The following is a 27,391-nucleotide window of genomic DNA, read 5'->3' as shown; positions in this document are numbered from 1 at the left end:
TATTATTATCATTATTATTCAGTCCCCTCGCCCCATTCTACCTCAACTCCTACCCCTCCTACCCCTCTGCCCACCCGCCAAGCTCTCTCTCTTCCTCCCTTCAAGGCCCTACTGAGAGCTCACCTCCTCCAGGAGGCCTTCCCACACTGAGCCCCCTCCTTCCTCTCTCCCTCCTCCCCCTCTCCATCCCCCCCACCTTACCTCCTTCCCCTCCCCACAGCACCTGTATATATGCATATATGTTTGTACGCATTACCCTATATCTTTATTTTACTTGTACATATTTATTCGACTTATTTTATTTCCTTAATATGTTTTGTTTTGTTCTCTGTCTCCCCCTTCTCGACTGTGAGCCCGCTGTTGGGTAGGGACCATCTCTATATGTTGCCAACTTGGACTTCCCAAGCGCTTAGGACAGTGCTCTGCACACAGGAAGTGCTCAATAAAAACGATTGAATGAATGAATGAATGAATGAACCGGCTACTCTCCTACTCCAACCCAGCCCGCACACTTGGCTCCTCTAAATGCCCACCTTCTCACTGGGCCTCCAGCTCATCTATCTTGCCACTGACCTCTCGTCCACATCCTCTCTTCTAGGCTGTGAGCCCGCTGTGGGGTAGGGACCGTCTCTAGATGTTGCCAACTTGGACTTCCCAAGCGCTTAGTCCAGTGCTCTGCACACAGGAAGCGCTCAATAAATACCATTGATTGATGATTGCTTGGAACGCTCTCCCTCCTCAAATTCGACAATGACTTTCCTCCCCCCTTCAAAGCCTTATTGAAGGCCCACCTCCTCCCAGAGGCCTTCCCTGACTGAATCCTCCTTTCCTCTTCTCCCACTACCTTCTGTGTCGCCCTGACTTGCTCCCTTTATTCATCCCCCATCCCCCAGCCCCACACTACTCATGTCCATAGCCGTAGTTTCTTTCTTTCTTTCTTTCTTTCTTTCTTTCTTTCTTTCTTTTCCTTTCTTCCTTTCTTTCTTCCTTTCTTTCTCTCTCTCTCTTTCTGTCTTTCTTCCTTTCTCTCTCTCTCTTTCTCTTTCTCTCTTTCTTTCTTTCTTTCTTTTTCTTCCTTTCTTTCTGTCTCTCTTTCTTCCTTTCTTTCTCTCTCTCTTTCTCTCTCTTTCTTTTTCTTTCTGTCTTTCTTTCTTCCTTTCTCTCTCTCTCTTTCTCTTTCTCTCTCTCTTTCTTTTTCTTCCTTTCTTTCTGTCTCTCTTTCTTTCTTTCTCTCTCTCTCTTTCTCTCTTCCTTCCTTCCTTCCTTCCTTCCTTTCTCTCTCTCTCTCTCTGCCTGTCTGTCTGTCTTTCTTTTTCTTTCTCTCTCTCTCTCTCTCTCTCTCTCTCTCTTCCTTCCTTTCTTTCTTCCTTCTTTTCTTTCTTTCTTTCTCAGCCTCCCCCTCCAGAATGTAAGCTCACTGCAGGCAGGGAATGTGTCCATTCTTTTGTCCTCTCCCAAGCACTTAGCCCAGTGCTCTGCCGCCAGTAAGCCCTCAATACAATTGAATGAATGCATCTGTTTCTTAATAATAATGATGATAATAATAATAGTGATGGCATTTATTAAGCACTTACTATGTGCCAAGCACTGTTCTAAGTGCTGGGGAGGTTACAAGGTGATCAGGTTGTCCCACGGGGGGCCCACACCACTTCTGTCCATAGCCGTAATTTATTTATTTCTATTCAAGTCGGCCTCCCCCTCCAGACTGTAAGCTCACTGCGGGCAGGGAATGTGTCTGTTCTTTTGTCCTCTCCCAAGCGCCTAGCCCAGTGCTCTGCCCCCAGTAAGCACTCAATAAATATGATTGAATGAATGCATCTATTTCTTAATAATAATGATAATAATAATAATTCATTCATTCAATCGTATTTATTGAGCGCTTACTGTGTGTAGAGCACTGGACTAAGCGCTTGGGAAGTACAAGTTCTCAACATATAGAGACGGTCTCTACCCAACAACAGGCTCACAATATAATAATGATGGCATTTATTAAGTGCTTACTATGTGCAAAGCACTGTTCTAAGCGCTGGGAAGGTTTCAAGTGATCAGGCTGTCCCCTGGGAGGCTCACAGTCTTCATCCCCATTTTCCAGATGAGGTCACTGAGGCAGAGAGAAGTGAAGTGACTTGCCCAAAGTCACACAGCTGACAATTGGTGGAGCCGGGATTTGAACCCCTGACCTCTGACTCCAAAGCCCAGGCTCTTTCCACTGAGCCACGCTGCTTCTCCAAATGATGGTATTTGTTAAGCGCTTACCATGTGCCAGGCACTGTACTAAGCGCTGAGATGGGTCCGAGCAAATCGGGGCCCACGTAGGGCTCCCACTCTCCGTCCCCATTTGACGGATGAGGGAACGGAGGCCCAGAGAAGTGAAGTGACTGGCCCAAGGTCACACAGTAGACAAGTGGTGGAGCCGGGATTTGAACCCATCCCGCTGTTGGGTAGGGACCGTCTCTATACGTTGCCAACTTGTACTTCCCAAGCGCTTAGTACAGTGCTCTGCACACAGTAAGCGCTCAATTCATTCATTCATTCAATCATATTTATTGAGCACTTACTGTGTGCCGAGCACTGTTCTAAATGCTTGGGAAGTCCAAGTTGGCAACGTATAGAGACGGTCCCTACCCAACAGCGGGCTCACAGTCTAGAAGGCTCAATAAATATGATTGAATGAATGCTTGACCTTCCACCTCCCAATCAATCAATCAATCAATTGTATTTATTGAGCTCTTACTGTGTGCAGAGCACTGTACTAAGCGCTTGGGAAGTCCAAGTTGGCAACGTACAAAGACAGTCCCTACCCAACAGTGGGCTCACAGTCTAGAAGGCTCAATAAATACGATTGAATGAATGCTTGACCTTCCACTCTCCCAATCAATCAATCAATCAATCGTATTTACTGAGCACTTACTGTGTGCAGAGCACTACACTAAGCGCTTGGGAAGTCCAAGTTGGCAACATATAGAGACGGTCCCTACCCAACAGCAGGCTCACAGTCTAGAAGGCTCAATAAATACGACCGAATGAACCCTTGACCTTCCACCTCCCAATCAATCAATCATATTTATTGAGTGCTTACTGTGTGCCGAGCACTGTTCTAAGCGCTTGGGAAGTCCAAGTTGGCAACGTATAGAGACGGTCCCTACCCAACAGTGGGCTCACAGTCTAGAAGGCTCAATAACTACGATTGAATGAACCCTTGACCTTCCACCTCCCAATCAATCAATCAATCAATCAATCGTATTTACTGAGTGCTTACTGTGTGCAGAGCACTGTACTAAGTGCTTGGGAAGTCCAAGTTGGCAACATATAGAGACGGTCCCTACCCAACAGTGGGCTCACAGTCTAGAAGGCAATAAATACGACTGAATGAACCCTTGACCTTCTACCTCCCAATCAATCAATCAATCAATCGTATTTACTGAGCACTTACTGTGTGCAGAGCACTGTACTAAGCGCTTGCGAAGTCCAAGTTGGCAACGTATAGAGACGGTCCCTACCCAACAGTGGGCTCACAGTCTAGAAGGCTCAATAAATACGACTGAATGAATGAATGAATCAATCAATCGTATTTATTGAGTGCTTACTGTGTGCAGAGCACTGTACTAAGCGCTTGGGAAGTCCAAGTTGGCAATGTAGAGAGACGGTCCCTACCCCACAGCGGGCTCACGGTCTAGAAGGCTCAATAAATACGATTGAATGAATGAATGAATCAATCAATCGTATTTATTGAGCGCTTACTGTGTGCAGAGCACTGTACTAAGCGCTTGGGAAGTCCAAGTTGGCAACGTAGAGAGACGGTCCCTACCCCACAGCGGGCTCACAGTTTAGAAGGCTCAATAAATACGATTGAATTAACCCTTGACCTTCCACCTCCCCACCGCGCCGCTTCTCTCTCTTGCCGCCTCATCCTCTCCCAAGCGCTTAGCCCAGCGCCGCGCGCTTACTAAGCGCTCCCAGGCTCCGGCCGGCCGACTGACCTGCGTCCGGGGCCACGCACTGGCATCTGTAGGTGGTGACGTCGTCGGGCCTGAAGCCCCTGTTGAGGGGGAAATACTGGAAGGCCCCGACCATCTTCTTGACGGCGTCGTAGATGAAGATGAAGCTGATGAGGGAGGAGAAGCCCTCCTCGGTGAAGCGAGTGATGTACTGGACGATGAAGCTGGCGTCGGCCGCTACCAGAGCCAGGCACTGAAGGGCCGCGTGCAGGCCGATCCAGAGCCGGAATTCCATGTAGTCGATCCCGTTGCGCCTGGGGGGAAGAGGGGGAAAGACGCTTCTATTTATTGGATTTCGTTAATATGCTCTGTTTTGTTGGTGAGCCCGCTGTTGGGTAGGGGCCGTCTCTAGATGTTGCCGACTTGGACTTCCCAAGCGCTCAGTACAGTGCTCTGCACACAGTGAGCGCTCAATAAATACGATTGAATGAATGAATGAATGCACACAGTGAGCGCTCTTTAAATACGATTGAATGAATGAATGAATGCACACAGTGAGCGCTCAATAAATACGACTGAATGAGTGAATGAATGCACACAGTGAGCGCTCTTTAAATACGATTGAATGAATGAATGAATGCACACAGTGAGCGCTCAATAAATACGACTGAATGAGTGAATGAATGCACACAGTGAGCGCTCAATAAATACGACTGAATGAATGAATGAATGCACACAGTGAGCGCTCAATAAATACGACTGAATGAATGAATGAATGCACACAGTGAGCGCTCAATAAATATGACTGAATGAATGAATGAATGCACACAGTGAGAGCTCAATAAATATGATTTAATGAATGAATGAATGCACACAGTGAGCGCTCAGTAAATACGATTGAATGAATGAATGAATGCACACAGTGAGCGCTCAATAAATACGATTGAATGAATGAATGAATGCACACAGTGAGCACTCAATAAATATGACTGACTGACTGAATGAATGTACACAGTAAGCGCTCAATAAATACGACTGAATGAACGAATGAATGCACACAGTGAGCGCTCAATAAATATGACTGAATGAATGAATGAATGCACACAGTGAGAGCTCAATAAATATGATTTAATGAATGAATGAATGCACACAGTGAGCGCTCAGTAAATACGATTGAATGAATGAATGAATGCACACAGTGAGCGCTCAATAAATACGATTGAATGAATGAATGAATGCACACAGTGAGCGCTCAATAAATATGACTGACTGACTGAATGAATGTACACAGTGAGCGCTCAATAAATACGACTGAATGAACGAATGAATGCGCACAGTGAGCGCTCAATAAATACGATTGAATGAATGAATGAATGCACACAGTGAGCGCTCAATAAATACGATTGAATGAATGAATGAATGCACACAGTGAGCGCTCAATAAATATGACTGAATGAATGAATGAATGCACACAGTGAGCGCTCAATAAATACGATTGAATGAATGAATGAATGCACACAGTGAGCCCTCAATAAATACGATTGAATGAATGAATGAATGCACACAGTGAGCGCTCTTTAAATACGATTGAATGAATGAATGAATGCACACAGTGAGCGCTCAATAAATACGATTGAATGAATGAATGAATGCACACAGTGAGCGCTCAATAAATACGACTGAATGAATGAATGAATGCACACAGTGAGCGCTCAATAAATACGATTGAATGAATGAATGAATGCGCACAGTGAGCGCTCCATAAATACGATTGAATGAATGAATGAATGCACAGTGAGCGCTCAATAAATATGATTGAATGAATGAATGAATGCACACAGTGAGCGCTCAATAAATACGATTGAATGAATGAATGAATGCACACAGTGAGCGCTCAATAAATACGATTGAATGAATGAATGAATGCACACAGTGAGCGCTCAATAAATACGATTGAATGAATGAATGAATGCGCACAGTGAGCGCTCAATAAATACGATTGAATGAATGAATGAATGCACACAGTGAGCGCTCAATAAATATAATTGAATGAATGAATGAATGCACACAGTGAGCGCTCAATAAATACCATTGAATGAATGAATGAATGAATGAATGAATGGAAGTAAGCCCAGGGTGGGTGGGGAGTGTCTCTCTTTATGGCTCTTTAGAGAAGCAGGGTGGCTTGGTGGAAAAGAGGCCGGGCTTCGGAGTCAGGGGTCATGGGTTCAAATCCCGGCTCCACCACTTGTCAGCTGTGTGACTTTGGGCAAGTCACTTCACTTCTCTGGGCCTCAGTTCCCTCATCTGCAAAATGGGGATGAAGACTGTGAGCCCCCCGAGGGACAACCTGATCACCTTGTAACCTCCCCAGCGCTTAGAACAGTGCTTTGCACATAGTAAGCGCTGAATAAATGCCATCATTATTATTATTATGGCTGAAGTGTACTTCCCAAGCGCTTAGTACAGCGCTCTGCACACAGTACTGTGAGCCCATTGTTGAGTAGGGACCGTCTCTATATGTTGCCAACTTGTACTTCCCAAGCGCTTAGTACAGTGCTCTGCACACAGTACTGTGAGGCCGTTGTTGAGTAGGGACCATCTCTATATGTTGCCAACTTGTACTTCCCAAGTGCTTAGTACAGTGCTCTGCACACAGTAAGTGCTCAACAAATACGATTGAATGAATGAAAGTAAGCCCAGGGTGGGCGGGGATTGTCTCTCTTTATGTCTGAATTGTACTTCCCAAGCGCTCAGTACAGAGCTCTGCACACAGAACTGTGAGCCCACTGTTGGGTAGGGACCGTCTCCATATTTTGCCAACTTGTACTTCCCAAGCGCTTAGTACAGTGCTCTGCACGCAGTAAGCGCTCAATAAATGCGATCAAATCAGTGGGAAGTAAGTGGAAACCACCTCTCGCTTTTCAAGTGGAGTGCCCTAGAGCGTCGTGGAAAAAGGAAAATTAAAAATCCCATTTAATAATAATAATAATAATGTTGGCATTTATTAAGCGCTTACTATGTGCAAAGCACTGTTCTAAGCGCTGGGAGGATACAAGGTGATGAGGTCGTCCCACGTGAGGCTCACAGTCTTCATCCCCATTTTACAGATGAGGGAACTGAGGCCCAGAGAAGTGAAGTGACTTTGCCCAAAGTCACCCAGCTGACAAGTGGTGGAGCCGGGATTTGAACCCATGACCTCTGACTCCAAAGCCCGGGCTCTTTCCCACTGAGCCTCTTTGAGCTCTTTCATTAATTGCCTGGATGGGATCGAAAATTGATTCATTTTCATTCATTCCCAGTCTTAGGGCTGGTTTTGGATTTTGTTCTTCCTTCCTATTTCCTTTGTACTCAGTTTTTAAGCTAACCTAGGGACCACTGTCACCAACCCTTCTAGACTGTGAGCCCGTCGTTGAGTAGGGACCGTCTCTATATGTTGTCGACTTGCACTTCCCAAGCGCTTAGTACAGTGCTCTGCACACAGGAAGCGCTCAATAAATACGATCGAGAGGGGATCGGTGGGCTGCAGCCTGGTGCCGGCTCGCCCCCGCACAGGGATGGAGGATCTGTGTGGGTGAGGGGGATGAGTGGGAATAGGTAAGAATAATAATAATAATAATGATGGTATTTGTTAAGCGCTTACTATGTGCCAAGCACTGTTTTAAGCGCTGGGGTAGATAGGAGGTGATCAGGTTGTCCCACGTGGGGCTCACAGTCTTCATCCCCATTTCCCAGAAGAGGGAACTGAGGCCCAGAGAAGTGAAGCGACTTGCCCAAAGTCACACAGCTGATAAGTGGCGGAGCTGGGATCAGAATAATAATAATAATGATAATGATGATGGCATTTGTTAAGCGCTTACTATGTGCAAAGCACTGTTTTAAGTGCTGGGGAGGTAACAAGGTGATAATAATAATAATAATAATAATAATAATAATAATAATGGCATTCATTAAGCCTCCCCCTCGTCCCCCTCTCCATCCCCCCATCTTACCTCCTTCCCTTCCCCACAGCACCTGTATATATGGATATATGTTTGTACATATTTATTACTCTATTTATTTATTTTACTTGTACATATCTATTCTATTTATTTTATTTTGTTAGTATGTTTGGTTTTGTTCTCTGTCTCCCCCTTTTAGACTGTGAGCCCACTCTTGGGTAGGGACTGTCTCTAGATGTTGCCAACTTGAACTTCCCAAGCGCTTAGTCCAGTGCTCTGCACACAGTAAGCGCTCAATAAATACGATTGATTGATTGATTGGTTGATTAAGCACTTACTATGTGCAAAGCACTGTTCTATGCCTGGGGAGGTTACAAGGTGATCAGGTTGTCCCACGGGGGGCTCACAGTCTTCATCCCCATTTTCCAGATGAGGTCACTGAGGCCCAGAGAAGTTGAGTGACTTGCCCCAAGTCGCCCAGCTGACAATTGGCGGAGCCGGGATTTGAACCCGTGACCTCTGACTCTTTCCACCGAGCCACGCTGCTTCACCAAGGTGATGAGGTTGTCTCACGGGGGGGCTCACAGTCTTCACCCCCGTTTTACAAATGAGGGAACCGAGGCCCAGAGAAGCGAAGCGGCTTGCCCCCAGTCACCCAGCCGACAAGTGGCAGAGCCGGGATTTGAACCCACGACCTCGGACTCCAAAGCCCGGGCTCTTCCCACTGAGCCACGCTGCTTTCTCCAGCCTTAGGTAGCCGAGAGGACGCACCGGGCAGGGGGCCAATTGGGCCTGTCTACTTGTGTTATTGTGTGTCTCCCCGCTTCTAGCCTGTGAGCCCGTTGTTGGGTAGGGACCGTCTCTAGATGTTGCCAACTTGGACTTCCCAAGCGCTTAGCACAGTGCTCTGCACACAGTAAGTGCTCAATAAATATGATTGAATGAATGAATGAATGATTAGGAGCCAGCTCCTCCGATTCCCAGGCCCGTGCGCTTTCCATCATCATCATCATCATCAATCGTATTTATTGAGCGCTTACCATGTGCAGAGCACCGTACTAAGCGCTTGGGAAGTACAAATTGGCAACATATAGAGACGGTCCCTACCCAACAGTGGGCTCTGCACACAGTAAGCGCTCAATAAATATGATTGAATGAATGAATGAATGATCAGGAGCCAGCTCCTCCGATTCCCAGGCCCGTGCGCTTTCCATCATCATCATCATCATCAATCGTATTTATTGAGCGCTTACCATGTGCAGAGCACCGTACTAAGCGCTTGGGAAGTACAAATTGGCAACATATAGAGACGGTCCCTACCCAACGGTGGGCTCCCAGTCTGAAAGACTTTCCATCCGACCGCGCCGCTCCCCTATCCCTGCCTTGAGTTTTCCTAAAACGCTCTCCCGCCCGTCGGGTCAGCGGGGCCGGCCACCTACTTGCTGAAGTCGAAGAGGAGCTTCTCGAAAATGAGGATGGGGCCCGTGCTGCTGAGGATGATGAGGGGTTGCCCGGCGAACAGGCAGAAGACGGAGCCGGCCATGGCCGTGCCCAGGAAGCTCTCCATCACTCCCTGGGGACAGTGGGAGAGAAGACCAACGTGTCCTCCCCAAGCGCTTAGTCCAGTGCTCTGCGCTCAGTAAGCGCTCAATAAACACGATTGAATGAATGAATGATTTTACGCTGAACATTTCCTTTTCTCAAGTTTCCCCCTCCCCACCACTTTTTCTCTCCAGCGTGGCTCAGTGGAAAGAGCCCGGGCTTTGGAGTCAGAGGTCATGGGTTTGAATCCCGGCTCTGCCACATGTCTGCTGCGTGACCTTGGGCAAGTCACTTGCCCTCGTCCCCCTCTCCATCCCCCCATCTTACCTCCTTCCCTTTCCCACAGCAGCTGTATATATGTATATATGTTTGTACATATTTATTACTCTATTTATTCATTTTTTTACTTGTACATATCTATCCTATTTATTTTGTTTTGTTAGTATGTTTGCTTTTGTTCTCTGTCTCCCGCTTTTAGACTGTGAGCCCACTGTTGGGTAGGGACTGTCTCTATATGTTGCCAATTTGTACTTCCCAAGCGCTTAGTACAGTGCTCTGCACATAGTAAGCGCTCAATAAATACGATTGATGATGATGATGAAGTCACTTAACTTCTCTGAGCCTCAGTTCCCTCATCTGTAAAATGGGGATGAAGACTGTGAGCCCCACGTGGGACAACTTGATTGCCTTGTATCCTTCCCCAGCGCTTAGAACAGTGCTCTGCACATAGTAAGCACTTAACAAAATGCCATCATTTTCATCAACCCTAGTACCATCCCTAATAATAATAATAATAATAATGGCATTTGTTAAGCGCTTACTACATGCAAAGCACTGTTCTAAGCGCTGGGGGGACACACACAAGGTGATCAGGTTGTCCCACGTGGGGCTCACAATCTTAATCCCCATTTTACAGAGGAGGTCACTGAGGCTCAGAGAAGTGAAGTGACTAAGTCACCAAAGGAGCTAGGGTTCACACACAGTAATGGACTGAGAGGAAACTCATCCTAAATGAAATGAAACGAATCCAAATTCGGATGACTCTCAACATAGACGTTTCGAAATTTTACTGATCAATCAATCAATCAATCGTATTTATTGAGTGCTTACTGTGTGCAGAGCACTGGACTAAGCGCTTGGGAAGTAGAAGTTGGCAACATATAGAGACAGTCCCTACCCAATAGTGGGCTCACAGCCTAAAAGGAATAAAGGAATCCATATCTCGTTGTCAGTTGAAAGATTCGAAGTGAAGACTTAACAGTCTCGCTGTGGCCGTGCTGCCGTCTCACTTCCAAATCTCCAGTATACTCTCCCAAGCGCTTAGTCCAGTGCTCTGCACACAGTAAGCACTCAATCAATCAATCAATCGTATTTATTGAGCGCTTACTGTGTGCAGAGCACTGGACTAAGCGCTTGGGAAGTACAAGTTGGCAACATCTAGAGACAGTCCCTACCCAACAGTGGGCTCACAGTCTAAAAGAGTGGGCTCACAGTCTAAAAGTCTAAAATAAATACGCTGGACTGATTGATTAATAATAATAAATAATAACGATGGCATTTGCTAAGCGTTTACTATGTGCCAAGCACCGTTCTAAGCGCTGGGGAGGATACAAGGTGATCAGGTGGTCCCACAGGGGGCTCACAGTCTTCATTCCCATTTGACAGATGAGGGAACTGAGGCCCAGAGAAGTGAAGTGACTTGCTCAAAGTCACCCAGCTGACAAGCGGCGTAGCCGGGATTAGAACCCATGACCTCTGACTCCCAAGCCCAGGATCTTTCCACGGAGCCACGCTGCTTCTCCGAAGGAGTTTAACAAATACCATCATTACTATTATTATTATTATTATTATTATTATTATTATGTTCCAGGTGCTGTATTTATTAAGCGCTAGGGTAGACACAACTCATTAGGTTGGACACAGTCCGTCCCACATGGGGCTCACGGCCTTTATCCTCATTTTACAGATGAGGGAACTGAGGCACAGAGAAGTTTTTGTTAAATGCTTACTAGGTGCCAAGCACTGTGTTAAGCACTGGGGTAGATATGAGCTCATCAGGTTGTTTGTACATATTTATTACTCTATTTATTTATTTATTTATTTTACTTGTATATATCTATTCTATTTATTTTATTTTGTTAGTATGTTTGGTTTTATCTCCCCCTTTTAGACTGTGAGCCCACTGTTGGGTAGGGACTGTCTATATGTTGCCAATTTGTACTTCCCAAGCGCTTAGTACAGTGCTCTGCGCACAGTAAGCACTCAATAAATACGATTGATGATGATGATGATGATGACACAATCCCTGTTCCATATGGGGCTCGTGGCCTTAATCCCCATTTTTGAGACATGGTAACTGAGGACCAGAGAAGTTTTTTATGGTATTTGTTAAACGCTTACTACGTGCCAGGCACCATACTAAGTGCTGGGGTTAGAGAAGCAGCGTGGCTCAGTGGAAAGAGCCCGGGCTTGGGAGTCAGAGGTCGTGGGTTCTAATCCCGCCTCTGCCGCTTGTCAGCTGGGTGACTTTGGGCGAGTCACTTCACTTCTCTGGGCCTCAGTTCCCTCATCTGCAAAATGGGGATTAAGGCTGTGAACCCCCCGGGGGACAACCTGATCACCTTGTATCTACCCCAGCGCTTAGAACAGTGCTCGGCACATAGTAAGTGAATCAATCAATCAATCAATCGTATTTATTGAGCGCTTACTATGTGCAGAGCACTGCACTAAGCGCTTGGGAAGTTGGCAACATATAGAGACAGTCCCTAGAAGTTCAGCAGGTTGAACACAGTCCCTGTCCCACCTGGAGCTCCAGGCCTTCCCCGATGATGGGTAGGGACCGTCTATATAGGTTGCCGATTTCCAATAATAATACTACTAATAATGATGGTATTTGTTAAGTGCTTACTACGTGCAAAGCACTGTTCTAAGCGCTGGGGAGGTTACAAGGTGATCAGGTTGTCCCGGGGAGGGGGCTCACAGTTTTAATCCCCATTTTAATAATAATAATAGTAATAATAACGGTATTTGTTAAGCGCTTACTATGTGCAAAGCACTGTTCTAAGTGCTGGGGAGGTTACAAGGTGATCAGGTTGTCCCATGGGGGCTCACAGTCTTAATCCCCATTTTAATAATAATAATAGTAATAATAACAGTATTTGTTAAGCGCTTACTATGTGCAAAGCACTGTTCTAAGCGCTGGGGAGGTTACAAGGTGATCAGGTTGTCCTGGGGAGGGGGCTCACGGTTTTAATCCCCATTTTAATAATAATAATAGTAATAATAACGGTATTTGTTAAGCGCTTACTATGTGCAAAGCACTGTTCTAAGCGCTGGGGAGGTTACAAGGTGATCAGGTTGTCCCACGTGGGGCTCACAGTTTTAACCCCCATTTTACAGATGAGGGAACTGAGGCCCAGAGAAGTGAAGTGACTTGCCCCAAGTCACACAGCTGAGAGTTGGCGGAGCCGGGATTTGAACCCATGACCTCTGACTCCAAAGCCCAGGCTCTTTCCACTGAGCCATGCTGCTTGTCCTTCCCAAGCGCTTAGTCCAGTGCTCTGCACACTGTAAGCGCTCAATAAATACGATTGAAGGAATGAATGAATGAATCCCCATTTTTTGAAACAAGGTAACTGAGGCCCAGAGAGGTGAAGTGCCTTGGCCGAGGTCACCCAGCAGTCAACAAGAGGAGCCGGGATCAGAACCCAGGTCTTTCCGACGCCCAGGTCCGGGCTCTAACCATTCGGCTACACTGCTTCGGGACGTTGTGTCTTGGATGCACCTTGGCCCCGGGGGCGGTGGACTGGGCCGGCTGAGAAGCAGCGTGGCTCAGTGGAAAGAGCCCGGGCTTTGGAGTCAGAGGTCACGTGTTCAAATCCCGGCCCCGCCACTTGTCAGCTGGGTGACTTTGGGCAAGTCACTTCACCCCTCTGGGCCTCAGTTCCCTCACCTGTCAAATGGGGATTCATTCATTCAATCGTATTTATTGAGCGCTTACTGTGTGCAGAGCACTGGACTAAGCGCTTGGGAAGTACAAGTTGGCAACATATAGAGACGGTCCCTACCCAACAGTGGGCTCACAGTCTAGGAGGTGGGCTCACAGTCTAGGAGACTGTGAGCCCCCCATGGGACAACCTGATTCATTCATTCAATCGTATTTATTGAGCGCTTACTGTGTGCAGAGCACCGGACTAAGCGCTTGGGAAGTCCAAGTTGGCAACATCTAGAAACGGCCCCTACCCAACAGCGGGCTCACAGGCTAGGAGGGGGAGACAGACAACAAAACATATTAAAAGAATAAAATAAATAGAATAAATGTGTCCAAATAAAATGAATAGAGTAATAAATACGTACAAACATATATATTCATTCATTCAATCGTATTTATTGAGCGCTTACTGTGTGCAGAGCACTGGACTAAGCACTTGGGAAGTCCAAGTTGGCAACATCTAGGGACGGTCCCTACCCAACAGTGGGCTCACAGTCTAGAAGGGGGAGACAGGGAACAAAACAAAACATGTTAACAGAATAAAATAAATAGAATAAATGTGTCCAAATAAAATAAACAAATAGAGTAATAAATACGTACAAACATATATACATTCATTCATTCATTCAATCATATTTATTGAGCGCTTACTGTGTGCAGAGCACTGGACTAAGCGCTTGGGAAGTCCAAGTTGGCAACATATAGAGACAGTCCCTACCCGACAGTGGGCTCACAGTCTAGAAGGGGGAGACAGACAACAAAACAAAACATAGAGAAGCAGCGTGGCTCAATGGAAAAAGCCCGGGCTTTGGAGTCAGAGGTCATGGGTTCAAATCCCTGCTCCACCACTTAGCTGTGTGACCTTGGGCAAGTCACTTAACTTCTCTGGGCCTCAGTTACCTCATCTGTAAAATGGAGAGAAAGACTGTGAGCCCCCCATGGGACAACCTGATCACCTTGTAACCTCCCCAGTGCTTAGAACAGTGCTTTGCACACAGTAAGCGCTTAATAAATGCCATTATTATTATTATTATAGTAACAGAATAAAATAAATAGAATAAATATGCAGAAGTAAAATAAATAGAGTAATAAATCCGTACAAACATATATCCATATATACAGGTGCTGTGGGGAAGGGAAGGAGGTAAGGCGGGGGGGATGGAGAGGGGGAGGAGGGGGCTCAGTCTGGGAAGGCCTCCTGATCACCTTGTAACCTCCCCAGCGCTTAGAGCAGTGCTTTGCACGTAGTAAGCGCTTCGCAAATACCATGATTAGGAGAGGAAGGAGGGGGCTCAGTCTGGGAAGGCCTCCTGATAATAATAATAATAATGTTGGCATTTGTTAAGCGCTTACTATGTGCAAAGCACTGTTCTAAGCGCTGGGGGGATACAAGGTGATCAGGTTGTCCCACGTGGGGTTCACAGTCTTAATCCCCATTTTCCAGACGAGGTCACTGAGGCTCAGAGAAGTGAAGTGACTTCCCCAAGGTCACACAGCAGACATGCGGCAGAGCCGGGATACGAACCCATGACCTCTGATTCCAAAGCCTGTGCTCTTTCCGCTGAGCCACGCCGCTTCTCTAAGATGTCACTTCGACTTAGATTCAGGCCCAACTGAGGTCGCAGGTATTTCCACAGCTTGTAATTTCTTATGGGCAGGGGACACGTCGACCGACTCTGTTGCACTGTACTCGCCCAAGCGCTTAGTACAGTGCTCTGCACACAGTAAGCGCTCACTCAAAACCTTTGGTTTGATAGATTGCCCAAAGGCCGGAAAGTTCCCTCTGGGGCAGAGGGGCTGGGCTTTCCAAGCTGTTGGAGGTCTGAATCCCAGATCCCATTCCTGATCACCTCGTGACGTCCCCAGCGCTTAGAGCAGTGCTTTGCACGTAGTAAGCGCTTCACAAGGCCCTGCTGAGAGCTCACCTCCTCCAGGAGGCCTTCCCAGACTGAGCCCCTTCCTTCCTCTCCCCCTCGTCCCCCTCTCCATCCCCCATCTTACCTCCTTCCCTTCCCCACAGCACCTGCATATATGTATATATGCTTGTACATATTTATTACTCTATTTATTGATTGATTTATTTTACTTGTACATATCTATCCTATTTATTTTATTTTGTTAGTATGTTTGGTTTTTATTCTCTGTCTCCCCCTTTTAGACTGTGAGCCCACTGTTGGGTAGGAACTGTCTCTATATGTTGCCAATTTGCACTTCCCAAGCGCTTAGTACAGCGCTCTGCACATAGTAAGCGCTCAATAAATACGACCGATTGATTGATTCACAAATGCCATGGTGATTATCATTATCATCATCAATCGTATTTATCGAGCGCTTACTGTGTGCAGAGCGCTGTACTAAGCGCTTGGGAAGTACAAATTGGCAACGTCTAGAGACAGTCCCTACCCAACAGTGGGCTCACAGTCTAAAAGGGGGAGACGGAGAACAAAAGCAAACACACTAACAAAATAAAATAAATAGAAGAGATATGTACAAGTAAAATAAATAAATAAATAAATAAATAGAGTAATAAATATGTACAAACATATATTCATATATACAGGTGCTGTGGGGAAGGGAAGGAGGTAAGATGGGGGGGATGGAGGGGAGGATGAGGGGGAGAGGAAGGAAGGGGCTCAGTGTGGGAAGGCCTCCTGGAGGAGGTGAGCTCTCAGTAGGGCCTTGAAGGGAGGAAGAGAGCGAGCTTGGCGGGTGGGCAGAGGGATTGGGGGCATTATGACCTGGTAGTTGTCAGTGGCGTCTCCCAAGAGGCCGCCGAAGGTGATGGCGTTGGTGATGCAGCCCAGGTAGATGAAGAGGACCGCCGACACCGACTGCAGGTGGAAACCGTCGGAGAAGTCGCTGGGGAACCAGGGCCACTTCCTCTTAATGTCTAGCAACAGGCCACCGCAGAACCTGAGCAAAGACAAACGCAACGATTACTGTTTAAGCGCCTATGATACGCCAACCACTGGACTAAGCGCTAGGGGTAGGTACAAGTTCAGCGGGTTGGACGCGGTCCAACCTGTCGCACGTGGGCCTCACGGCTTCCATCTTGAGGAGGCAGCGGGGCTCGGTGGCGAGAGCCCGGGCTTGGAAGCCAGAGGTCGTGGGTTCTAATCCCACCACTGGTCAGCTGGGTGACTTTGGGCAAGTCGCTTCACTTCTCTGGGCCTCAGGTGCCTCATCTGGAAAATGGGGATGAAGACTGGGAGCCCCACGGTGGACAACCTGATCACCTTGTATCCCCCCAGCACTTAGAACAGTTCTTTGCACATTGTAAGTGCTTAACAAGTACCATTATTATTATTATTATTATTATTATTATTATTATTATTCACTTCTCTGGGCCTCAGTTCCCTCATCTGTAAAATGGGGATGAAGACTGGGAGCCCCACTGGGGACAACCTGATCACCTTGTATCCCCTCCAGCACTTAGAACAGTGCTTGGCATATGGTAAGCGCTTAACAAGCATAATTATTATTATTATTATTATTATTATTATTATTATTATTATCCACTTCTCTGGGCCTCAGTTCCCTCATCTGTAAAATGGGGATGAAGACTGGGAGCCCCACTTCGGACAACCTGATCACCTTGTATCCCCCCAGTGCTTAGAACAGTGCTTGGCACATGGTAAGCACTTAACAAGTACCATTATTATTATTATTAATTATTATTATTATCCACTTCTCTGGGCCTCAGTTCCCTCATCTGTAAAATGGGGATGAAGAGTGTGAGCCCCACGTGGGACAAGCTGATTAGCTTGTGTCTACCCTAGTGCTTAGAACAGTGCTTGGCACATGGTAAACACTTAACAAGTACCATTATTATTATTATTATTATTCACTTCTCTGGGTCTCAGTTCCCTCATCTGTAAAGTGGGGATGAAGAGTGTGAGCCCCACAACCTGATTAGCTTGTATCTACCCCAGCGCTTAGAACAGTGCTTGGCACATAGTAAGCGCTTAACAAATGCAATCATTGTTATCCCCATTTTACTGAGGTCCAGAGAAGTTAAACGACTTGCTCATGTTCTTAATCCCCATTTTACAGATGAGGGAATTGAGGCCCAGAGAAGAGTAGTGACTTGCCCAGGGTAATAATAATAATAATAATAATAATAATAATAATAATAATAATGTTGTGGTATTTGTTAAGGGCTTACTATGTGCCAAGCACAGTTCTAAGCACGGGGTAGTTACAAGTTAAGGAGGTTGGAAACAGTCCCTTGTCTCTTATGGCATTCACAGTCTTAATAATAATAATAATAATAATAATGGCATTTATTATGCACTTCCTATGTGCAAAGCACTGTTCTAAGCACGGGGGAGGTTACAAGGTGATCAGGTTGTCCCACGGGGGGCTCACAGTCTTAATCCCCATTTTACAGATGAGGTCACTGAGGCCCAGAGAAGTCAAATGACTTACCCAAAGTCACCCAGCTGACAATTGGTGGAACCGGGATTTGAACCCGTGACCTCTGACTCCAAAGCCTGGGCTCTTTCCACTGAGCCACGCTGCTTTTCAGTCTTAGTCCCCATATTACAGATGAGGTAACTGAGGCCCAGAGAAGTGAAATACTTGCTCAAGTTATACTTGCTCAAGAAATACGATTGAATTGAAGTTATTAATGATGATAATAATGATAATAACGATAATGATAGCGATAATAATGATAATAGTAATAATAATAATGACGACGGTGATGATGATAATAGTAATAATAATTATGGTACTTGTTCAGTGCGTACTACATGCCAAGCCCTTTTCTAAGCATTGGGGTAGATACAAGTTTATCAGGTTGGATACAGTCCCTGTCAATCAATCAATAATCGTATTTATTGAGTGCTTACTCACTTATTCTTCCCCACAGCACCTGTAAATATGTATATATGTTTGTACATATTTATTACTCTATTTATTTAACTTGTACATATCTATTCTATTTATTTTATTTTGTTAGTATGTTTGGTTTTGTTCTCTGTCTCCCCCTTTTAGCCTGTGAGCCCACTGTTGGGCAGGGACTGTCTCTATAAGTTGCCAACTTGTACTTCCCAAACACTTAGTACAGTGCTCTGCACACAGTAAGCGCTCAATAAATACGATTGATTGATTGATTACTGGGTGCAGAGCACTGTACTAAGCGCTTGGGAAGTACAAGTTGGCAACATATAGAGACAGTTCCTACCCTCCCTACCCTCCTCATGCTCTCCATCCCCATTTTACAGATGAGGTAACTGAGGCCCAGAGAAGTGAAGTGACTTGTCCAAGGCCACACTGAGGACATGTGGCGGAGCTGGGATTAGAACCCAGATCCTTCTGACTCCCAAGCCTGGACTCTATTCCCTAAGCCATGCTCCTTCTCAAGGCCTTCTTCTTCTCCGGGGAAGCAGCATGGCTCAGTGGAAAGAGGGAGGGCTTGGGAGTCAGAGGTCATGGGTTCGAATCCTGGCTCTGCCACTTGCCAGCTGTGTGACTTTGGGCAAGTCGCTTAACTTCTCTGTGCCTCAGTTCCCTCATCTGCAAAATGGGGATGAAGACTGTGAGCCCCAAGTGGGACAACGTGGTTTTGTTCTCTGTCTCCCCCTTTTAGACTGTGAGCCCACTGTTGGGTAGGGACTGTCTCTATATGTTGCCAATTTGTACTTCCCAAGCGCTTAGTACAGTGCTCTGCACACAGTAAGCGCTCAATAAATACGATTGATGATGATGATGATCACCTTGTAGCCCCTCCCAGCTCTTAGAACCGTGCTTTGCACATAGTAAGCGCTTAACAAATACCACTATTATTATTATTATTATTATTATTATTATTATTAAGGTGGGAGGGGTCACCAGTCAGTCAATTAATCATATTTATTGAGTGCTTACGGTGTGCTGAGTCAATATAACAATATAACGGTCACAAGCTTGTCCTCTAAACTGTAAACTCTTCCTTTCGATTGGAAGCTCGTTGTGGAAGGGACCGTCTCTATACGTTGCCGACTTGTACTTCCCAAGCGCTTAGTACAGTGTTCTGCACACAGTAACCGCTCAATAAATACGGTTGAATGAATGAATACGATTGAATGAATGAATGAACGTGGGAAGGGAATGTGTCTGTTATATTGCTCTATTATACTCTTCCAAGTGCTTAAAACAGTGTTCTGCACACAGTAGGCCCTTAATAATAATACTGACGGTATTTGTTAAGCGCTTACTACGTGCCAAGCACTGTTCTAAGCACTGGGGGTAGATAACAAGGTCATCGGGTTGTCCCACGTGGGGCTCACGGTCTTCATCCCCAATTTACAGATGGGGGAACTGAGGGCCAGAGAAATGAAGTGACTTGCCCAAAGTCACACAGCAGACAAGTGGCGGAGCCGGGATTAGAACCCACTACCTCTGACTCCCAAGCCCAGCCTCTTTCCACTAAGCCAAGCTGCTTCTCTGCTTCTTAATAAATATGACTGACTGATTGACTAAAATGGAGCTTCAACCATTCAATCGTATTTATTGAGCGCTTACTGTGTGCAGAGCACTGTACTAAGCGCTTGGGAAGTACAAGTTGGCAACATATAGTAGATGGTCCCTACCCAACAAGGGGTTCACAGTCTAGAAGGGGGAGACAGAGAACAAAACAAAACGTGTAGACAGGTGTCAAAATCATTACCTGTTCTTCCTCTCCCTAATAGCAGAAGCTCTATGTGGGGATAAGGATTATTTTAGGCTGTGAGAGCCCACTGTTGGGTAGGGACCGCCTCTATATGTTGCCAACTTGTACTTCCCAAGCGCTTAGTACAGTGCTCTGCACACAGTAAGTGCTCACTAAATACAATTGAATGAATGATAATAATAATAATAGTAATGATATTTGTTAGGCGCATACTATGTGCCAAGCACCGTTCTAAGTGCTGGGGTAGATATAAGGTCATCAGGTTGTCCCACGGGGGGCTCACAGTCTAAATCCCCATTTTATAGACGAGGGAACTGAGGCACAGAGCATTGAAGAGATTTGCCCAAAGTCACACAGCTGATAAGTGGCGGAGCCGGGAAGTGACTTGCCCAAAGTCACACAGCTGATAAGTAGCGGAGCCGGGATTAGAACCCACGACCTGATGCCTACTGAGAACTCACCTCCTCCAGGAGGCCTTCCCAGACTGAGCCCCCTCCTTCCTCTCCCCCTCCTCCCCCTCTCCATCCCCGCCATCTTACCTCCTTCCCTTCCCCACAGCACCTGTATATATGGATAGATGTTTGTACATATTTATTACTCTATTTATTTTACTTGTACATATCTATTCTATTTATTTTATTTTGTTAATATGTTTGGTTTTGTTCTCTGTCTCCCCCTTCTAGACTGTGAGGCCACTGTTGGGTAGGGACCGTCTCTATGTGTTGCTAACTTGTGCTTCCCAAGCACCTAGTACAGTGCTCTGCACACATTAAGCGCTCAATAAATGTGATTGATTGATTCCCCTCCCCACAGCACCTGTATATATGTTTGTACAGATTTATTATTCTATTTATTTTACTTGTACATATTTACTATTCTACTAGAGAAGCAGCATGGCTCAGTGGAAAGAGCCCGGGCTTTGGAGTCAGAGGTCATGGGTTCGAATCCCCGCTCCGCCAATTGTCAGCTGGGTGACTTTGGGCAAGTCACTTCACTTCTCTGGGCCTCAGTGACCTCATCTGTAAAATGGGGATTAAGACTGTGAGCCCCCCGTGGGACAACCTGATCAGCTTGTAACCTCCCCAGCGTTTAGAACAGTGCTTGGCACATAGTAAGCGCTTAATAAATGCCATTATTATTATTATTTTGTTAATGACGTGCATCTAGCTTTACTTCTATTTATTCTGACGACTTGACACCCGTCCTCATGTTTGGTTTTGTCGTCTGTCTCCCCCTTCTAGACTGTGAGCTCGTTGTTGGGTAGGGACCGTCCCTAGATGTTGCCAACTTGTACTTCCCAGGCGCTTAATACAGTGCTCTGCACAAGGTAAGCGCTCAATAAATACGATTGAATGAATGAATGAATGACTCCCAAGCCTGGGCTCTTTCCATTTAACCACCCTGCTTCCCTGATAGCAGTTTGGCCTAGCGGATAGAGCCCGGGCCCGGGAATTAGCTGGATTCTAATCCCGGCTAAACCTCCTGTCTGCTGTGACCTTGGGCAAATCACTTCATGGTGTAGTGGCTAAAGCGCTTAGAACAGTGCTTTGCACGTAGTAAGCGCTTAATAAATGCCATTATTATTATTATTGTTATTATTAAAGCACCGGCCTGGGGGTCAGAAAGTCATGGGTCCTAACCCCGGTTCTGCCACTTGTTTGCCGTTTGGCCTTGGGACGGTCACTTCTCTGGGTCTCAGTTTCCCCATCTGTAAAATGGGGATTACGACTGTGAGCCCCACGTGGGACAAGGACTGTTTCCAACCGAATTCGCTCGTATCTACCCCAGCGCTTAGTACAGTATGTGGCTTGGATTCATTCCTTCAGTCATGTTTATTAAACACTTACGGTGTGCAGAGCACTGTACTAAGTGCTTGGGAAAATATGAAACAACAATAAAGGTGACAAGTAAGCTCACAGTCTCGGGAGGCGGGGCAGAGTACACCAGTGCTTAGTACAGTGCCTGGCGTGTGCAGAGACTGTACTAAGTGCTTGGGAAAATATGAAACAACAATAAAGGTGACAATCCCTGCCCACAATGAGCTCACAGTCTCCAGGGGCGGGGCAGAATACACCAGCGCTTAGTACAATGCCTGGCCTGTGCAGAGCACTGTACTAAGTGCTTGGGAAAATATGAAACAACAATAAAGGTGACAATCCCTGCCCACGGTGAGCTCACAGTCTTGGGGGCGGGGCAGAGAGCACCAGCGCTTAGTACAGTGCCTGGCATGTGCAGAGGCTGTACTAAGTGCTTGGGAAAATATGAAACAACAATAAAGGTGACAATCCCTGCCCACAATGAGCTCACAGTCTCCAGGGGCAGGGCAGAGAGCACCAGCACTTAGTATAGTGCCTGGCATGTGCAGAGCACTGTACTAAGTGCTTGAGAAAGTCCGATACACAATAAAGAGCAAAAATCCCTGCCCACAACGAACTCACAGTCTAGAGGAGGGGAGAGAGACATCAGTACAGTTCCATAGCACTTAGTCCAGTGCTTGGCACATTGGGGATTAATTGGGGATTAAGACTTGTTCTGATGTCTGTCTCCCCCCACCCCGCCACCCCCAAGACTGTAAACCCGTTGCGGGCAGGGAATGTCTTTATTATTGTATTGTACTTTCCAAACGCTTAGTCCAGTGCTCTGCACACAGTAAGCACTCAAGAAATATCATTGAATGAATGAATGAATGAAAAGACCGTGAACCCCCCCGTGGGACAACCTGATTACCTTGTAACCTCCCCAGCGCTTAGAACAAGCGCTTAGTACTCTATTTATTTCTTTATTTTACTTGCACATATCTATTCTATTTATTTTATTTTGTTAGTATGTTTGGTTTTGTTCTCTGTCTCCCCCTTTTAGACTGTGAGCCCACTGTTGGGTAGGGACTGTATGTGTTGCCAACTTGTACTTCCCAAGCGCTTAGTCCAGTGCCCTGCACACAGTAAGCGCTCAATAAATACGATTGATGATGATGATGCTCTGCACACAGTAAGCGCTCAATCAATACGATTGAATGAATGAATGCTTTGCACATAGTAAGCCCTTAATAAATGCCATTATTATTATTATTATTATTATAGTAAGTGCTTACCAATCATAAAAATAATGGGATTTATTAAGGGCTTACTATGTGCAAAGCATATAGTAGGTGCTTACCGATAATAAAAATAATGGCATCTGTTAGGCGCAGATACCTCAATTATTATTACTTCTCTGGAGCTGGGATCAGGAGCCCTGATTCCCAGGCTCTGCTTCTCTCCTGGTGGGAAGGAAAATGAGGACGGGCGAGGGGGCAGAGGGGTGTCTGTGGGACGCACCGTCCAGTCCACAGGAGCTCCTCGCCGACCTCGTGCGTGGCGGGCATCTCTCCATCTTCGCCCCCGGGGCTGCCCATGGTCCCTGCCCCTCCGCCCCCTCCCACCGAGCCATTCATCTGGCCCAGCTCGTGGAGTGGGAGCACTGATTTCCTGAAAAGAGAACCACACTTAATTAATTAATTAATGATGGCATTTATTAAAGCGCTTACTATGCGCCAAGCACTGCCCTGAACACTTGGGTGGGAAGTGAGGAATAGGGTGGGAAGGGGGCGAGATGCCCTCCCAAACTCCAGCCTCATTCATTCATTCGTTCAGTCGTATTTATTGAGCGCTTGCTGGGTGCAGAGCGCTGGACTAAGCGCTTGGGAAGTACAAGTCGGCAACCTAGAGAGACGGGCCCGACCCCGCAACGGGCTCACGGTCTAGAAGGGGGAGATAGACGACAAAATAAAACATGTGGACAAGTGTCAAGTCATCAGAATAAATAGAGATAAAGCTAGATGCACAGCATTAACAGAATAGAATAGCCTCCCCTCCCAAGGGCTTAGTACAGCGCTTTGCACACAGTAAGCGCTCAATAAACGGGACTGAACGAATGGATGAATGAATGGGGAGGAGATGGGATGGTGTGGGAGGGGACGGGCCCTGGCCAAAGTCAGGGAGCTTTTTCTGGGTGAACGCACCTTTGAGGATTGAGGTTGGCCAGTCAATCTATCGATCAATAATAATAATAATAATGATGGTATCAGTAAGCGCTCAATAAACAGGACTGAACGAATGGATGAATGAATGGGGAGGAGATGGGATGATGTGGGAGGGGACAGGCCCCGGCCAGCGTCAGAGAGTTTTTCTTGGGTGAATGCACCTCTGAGGATTGAGGTTGGCCAGTCAATCAATCGATCAATAATAGTAATAATAATGATGGTATCAGTAAGCGCTCAATAAATAGGACTGAACGAATGGATGAATGAATGGGGAGGAGATGGGATGGTGTGGGAGGGGATGGGCCCCTGCCAGAGTCAGGGAGCTTTTCCTGGGTGAATGCACCTCTGAGTTTTGAGGTTGGGCAGTCAATCAATCGATCAATAATAAAAATAATGATAATGATGGTATCAGTAAGTGCTCAATAAACAGGACTGAACGAATGGATGAATGAATGGGAAGGAGATGGGATGGTGTGGGAGGGGACGGGCCCCTGCCAGAGTCAGGGAGCTTTTCCTGGGTGAATGCACCTTTGAGGATTGAGGTTGGCCAGTCAATCAATCGATCAATAATAATAATGATGGTATCAGTAAGCGCTCAATAAACAGGACTGAACGAATGGATGAATGAATGGGGAGGAGATGGGATGGTGTGGGAAGGGACGGGCCCTGGCCGAAGTCAGGGAGCTTTTTCTGGGTGAATGCACCTCTGAGGATTGAGTTTGGGCCGTCAATCAATCGATCAATAATAATAATAATAATAATGATGGTATTGGTTAAACGCTTACTATGTGCCAAGCACTGTTCTAACCGCTGGGGGGGATACAAGGTCATCAGGTTGTCCCACATGGGGCTCACAGTCTCCATCCCCATTTTACAGATGAAGGTTACCTGAGGCCCAGAGAAGTGAAGTGACTTGCCTAAAGTCACACAGCTGATCTAGACGGTGAGCCCGCTGTTGGGTAGGGACCGTCTCTAGATGTTGCCAACTTGGACTTCCCAAGCGCTTTGTGCAGTGCTCTGCACACAGTAAGTGCTCAATAAATACGACTGATTGATTGATTGATTGAATGAATGAATGAATGAAGTCCCTACTGTTTAAACCCTTCTTCCTCTATGTTTCCTTCCTGTTTTTCGGAGGAAGGGAAAGTGAGTCTCAGAGCGGAGCGCGCGGCTCGAACCGGGGTAGAGTGTCCCGCCGTGGGGGTCAGAGGGCCGCCCGGCCTTACCTCTTGTCGGTGGAGGTCACCTTCTTTGGGGGTTCGATGCGGATGTTGGGGTCCCACTCTCCGGGCGGCAGGACGATGACCTCGTCCAGGAACTCGTCCACGCCCGCGATCAGGTCTTCGCGGGTGCGGGCTCTGTAGGCCACGTCACTGAACAACTAACAATAATAATAATGTTGGTACTTGTTAAGCGCTTACTATGTGCAAAGCACTGTTCTAAGCGCTGGGGTAGATACAAGATAATCAGGTTGTCCCACGTGGGGCTCACAGTCTTCATCCCCATTTTACAGATGAGGGAACTGAGGCCCAGAGAAGTTAAGTGACTTGCCCGAAGTCACACAGCTGACAGGTGGCGGAGCCGGGATTTGAACCCACGACCTCTGACTCCAAAGCCCGGGCTCTTTCCACTGAGCCACGCTAACCAGTCCAGGAATGGGGTGCGGGGCAGGAATTAATAATAAAAAATGGTGTTTGTCAAGCGCTTACTATGTGCCAAGCACCGTTCTCAGAGCTGGCGTAGATCTAAGTTAATAATAATACTCATAACAATGGCATTTATTAATAATGATGGCATTTATTAAGCACTTACTATGTGCAAAGCACTGTTCTAAGCGCTGGGGTAGATACAAGATAATCAGGTTGTCCCACGTGGGGCTCACAGTCTTCATCCCCATTTTACAGATGAGGGAACTGAGGCCCAGAGAAGTTAAGTGACTTGCCCAAAGTCACACAGCTGACAGGTGGCGGAGCCGGGATTTGAACCCACGACCTCTGACTCCAAAGCCCAGGCTCTTTCCACTGAGCCACGCTAACCAGCCCAGGAATGGGGTGCAGGGCAGGAATTAATAATAAAAAATGGTATTTGCCAAGCGCTTACTATGTGCCAAGCACCGTTCTCAGAGCTGGTGTAGATCTAAGATAATAATAATAATCATAACAATGGCATTTATTAATAATGCTGGCATTTATTAGGCACTTACTATGTGCAAAGCACTGTTCTAAGCTCTGGGGAGGTTACAAGGTGATCCCACGGGGGGCTCACTGTCTTAATCCCCATTTTACAGATGAGGTAACTGAGGCTCAGAGAAGTGAAGCGACTTGCCCAAAGTCACACAGCTGACAAGTGGCAGAGCCGAGATTTGAACCCCTGACCTCAGACTCCAAAGCCCGGGCTCTTTCCACTGAGCCACGCTGCTTTACTAAGCGCTTACTAGGTGCCAAGCACTGTTCTAAGCGCTGGGGAGGTTACAAGGTGATCAGGTTGTCCCACAGGGGGTTCACAGTCTTCATCCCCATTTTGCAGATGAGGTAACCGAGGTACAGAGAAGTGAAGTGACTTGGCCAAAGTCACACAGCTGACGAGCGGCAGAGCGGGGATTAGAACCCACGACCTCTGACTCCCAAGCTCGCGCTCTTTACACTAAGCCACGGTCTTGTTGCCCCCCACCCCTATTCATTCATTCATTCAATCGCATTTATTGAGTGCTTACTGTGTGCAGAGCACTGTACTAAGCGCTTGGGAAGAGAAGCAGCATGGCTCCACGGAAAGAGCCCAGGCTTCGGAATCAGAGTTCCTGGGTTCGAATCCCGGCTCTGCCAATTGTCGGCTGTGTGACTTTGGGCAAGTCACTTTACTTCTCTGTGCCTTAGCTACCTCATCTGTAAAATGGGGATGAAGACTGTGAGCCCCACGTGGGACAACCTGATCACCTTGTAACCTCCCCAACGCTTAGAACCGTGCTTTGCACATACCCACTGTTGGGTAGGGACTGTCTCTATGTGTTGCCAACTTGTACTTCCCAAGCGCTTAGTACAGTGCTCTGCACACAGTAAGCCCTCAATAAATACGATTGATTGATTGATAGTAAGCGCTTAATAAATGCCATTATTATTATCATTATTATTATTACAAATTGGCAACATATAGAGCACTTTTAGAACAGTGCTTTGCACATAGTAAGCGCTTAATAAATGCCATCATTATTATATAGAGATGGTCCCTACCCGACAGCGGGCTCACAGTCTAGAAGACTACCCAGGCCTGTTTATGATAATAAATAATGATGATATTTGTTAAGTG

General features: G+C 46.6%; 1 protein-coding gene across 1 annotated transcript in view; it reads right to left on the bottom strand.

The window, feature by feature from the left end:
* Window positions 1-27,391, bottom strand: part of SLC4A5 (solute carrier family 4 member 5) — a 222,869-nt gene that overhangs the window by 90,647 nt on the left and 104,831 nt on the right. Inside the window, exons 9-13 of the mRNA XM_038746335.1 lie at window positions 25,315-25,469; window positions 23,385-23,534; window positions 16,151-16,325; window positions 9,319-9,452; window positions 3,981-4,252 (exon numbers count right to left, since the gene is read on the bottom strand). Of these exons, the coding sequence (XP_038602263.1) occupies window positions 3,981-4,252; window positions 9,319-9,452; window positions 16,151-16,325; window positions 23,385-23,534; window positions 25,315-25,469 (886 nt within the window). The remainder of the gene's footprint in view (window positions 1-3,980; window positions 4,253-9,318; window positions 9,453-16,150; window positions 16,326-23,384; window positions 23,535-25,314; window positions 25,470-27,391) is intronic.

Source organism: Tachyglossus aculeatus, chromosome 5 (genome assembly GCF_015852505.1).
Source record: "Tachyglossus aculeatus isolate mTacAcu1 chromosome 5, mTacAcu1.pri, whole genome shotgun sequence".
Lineage (NCBI taxonomy): Eukaryota > Metazoa > Chordata > Mammalia > Monotremata > Tachyglossidae > Tachyglossus > Tachyglossus aculeatus.
The sequence above is the reverse complement of the archived record's forward strand: the minus strand, read 5'-3'. Positions and strand labels throughout refer to the sequence as shown.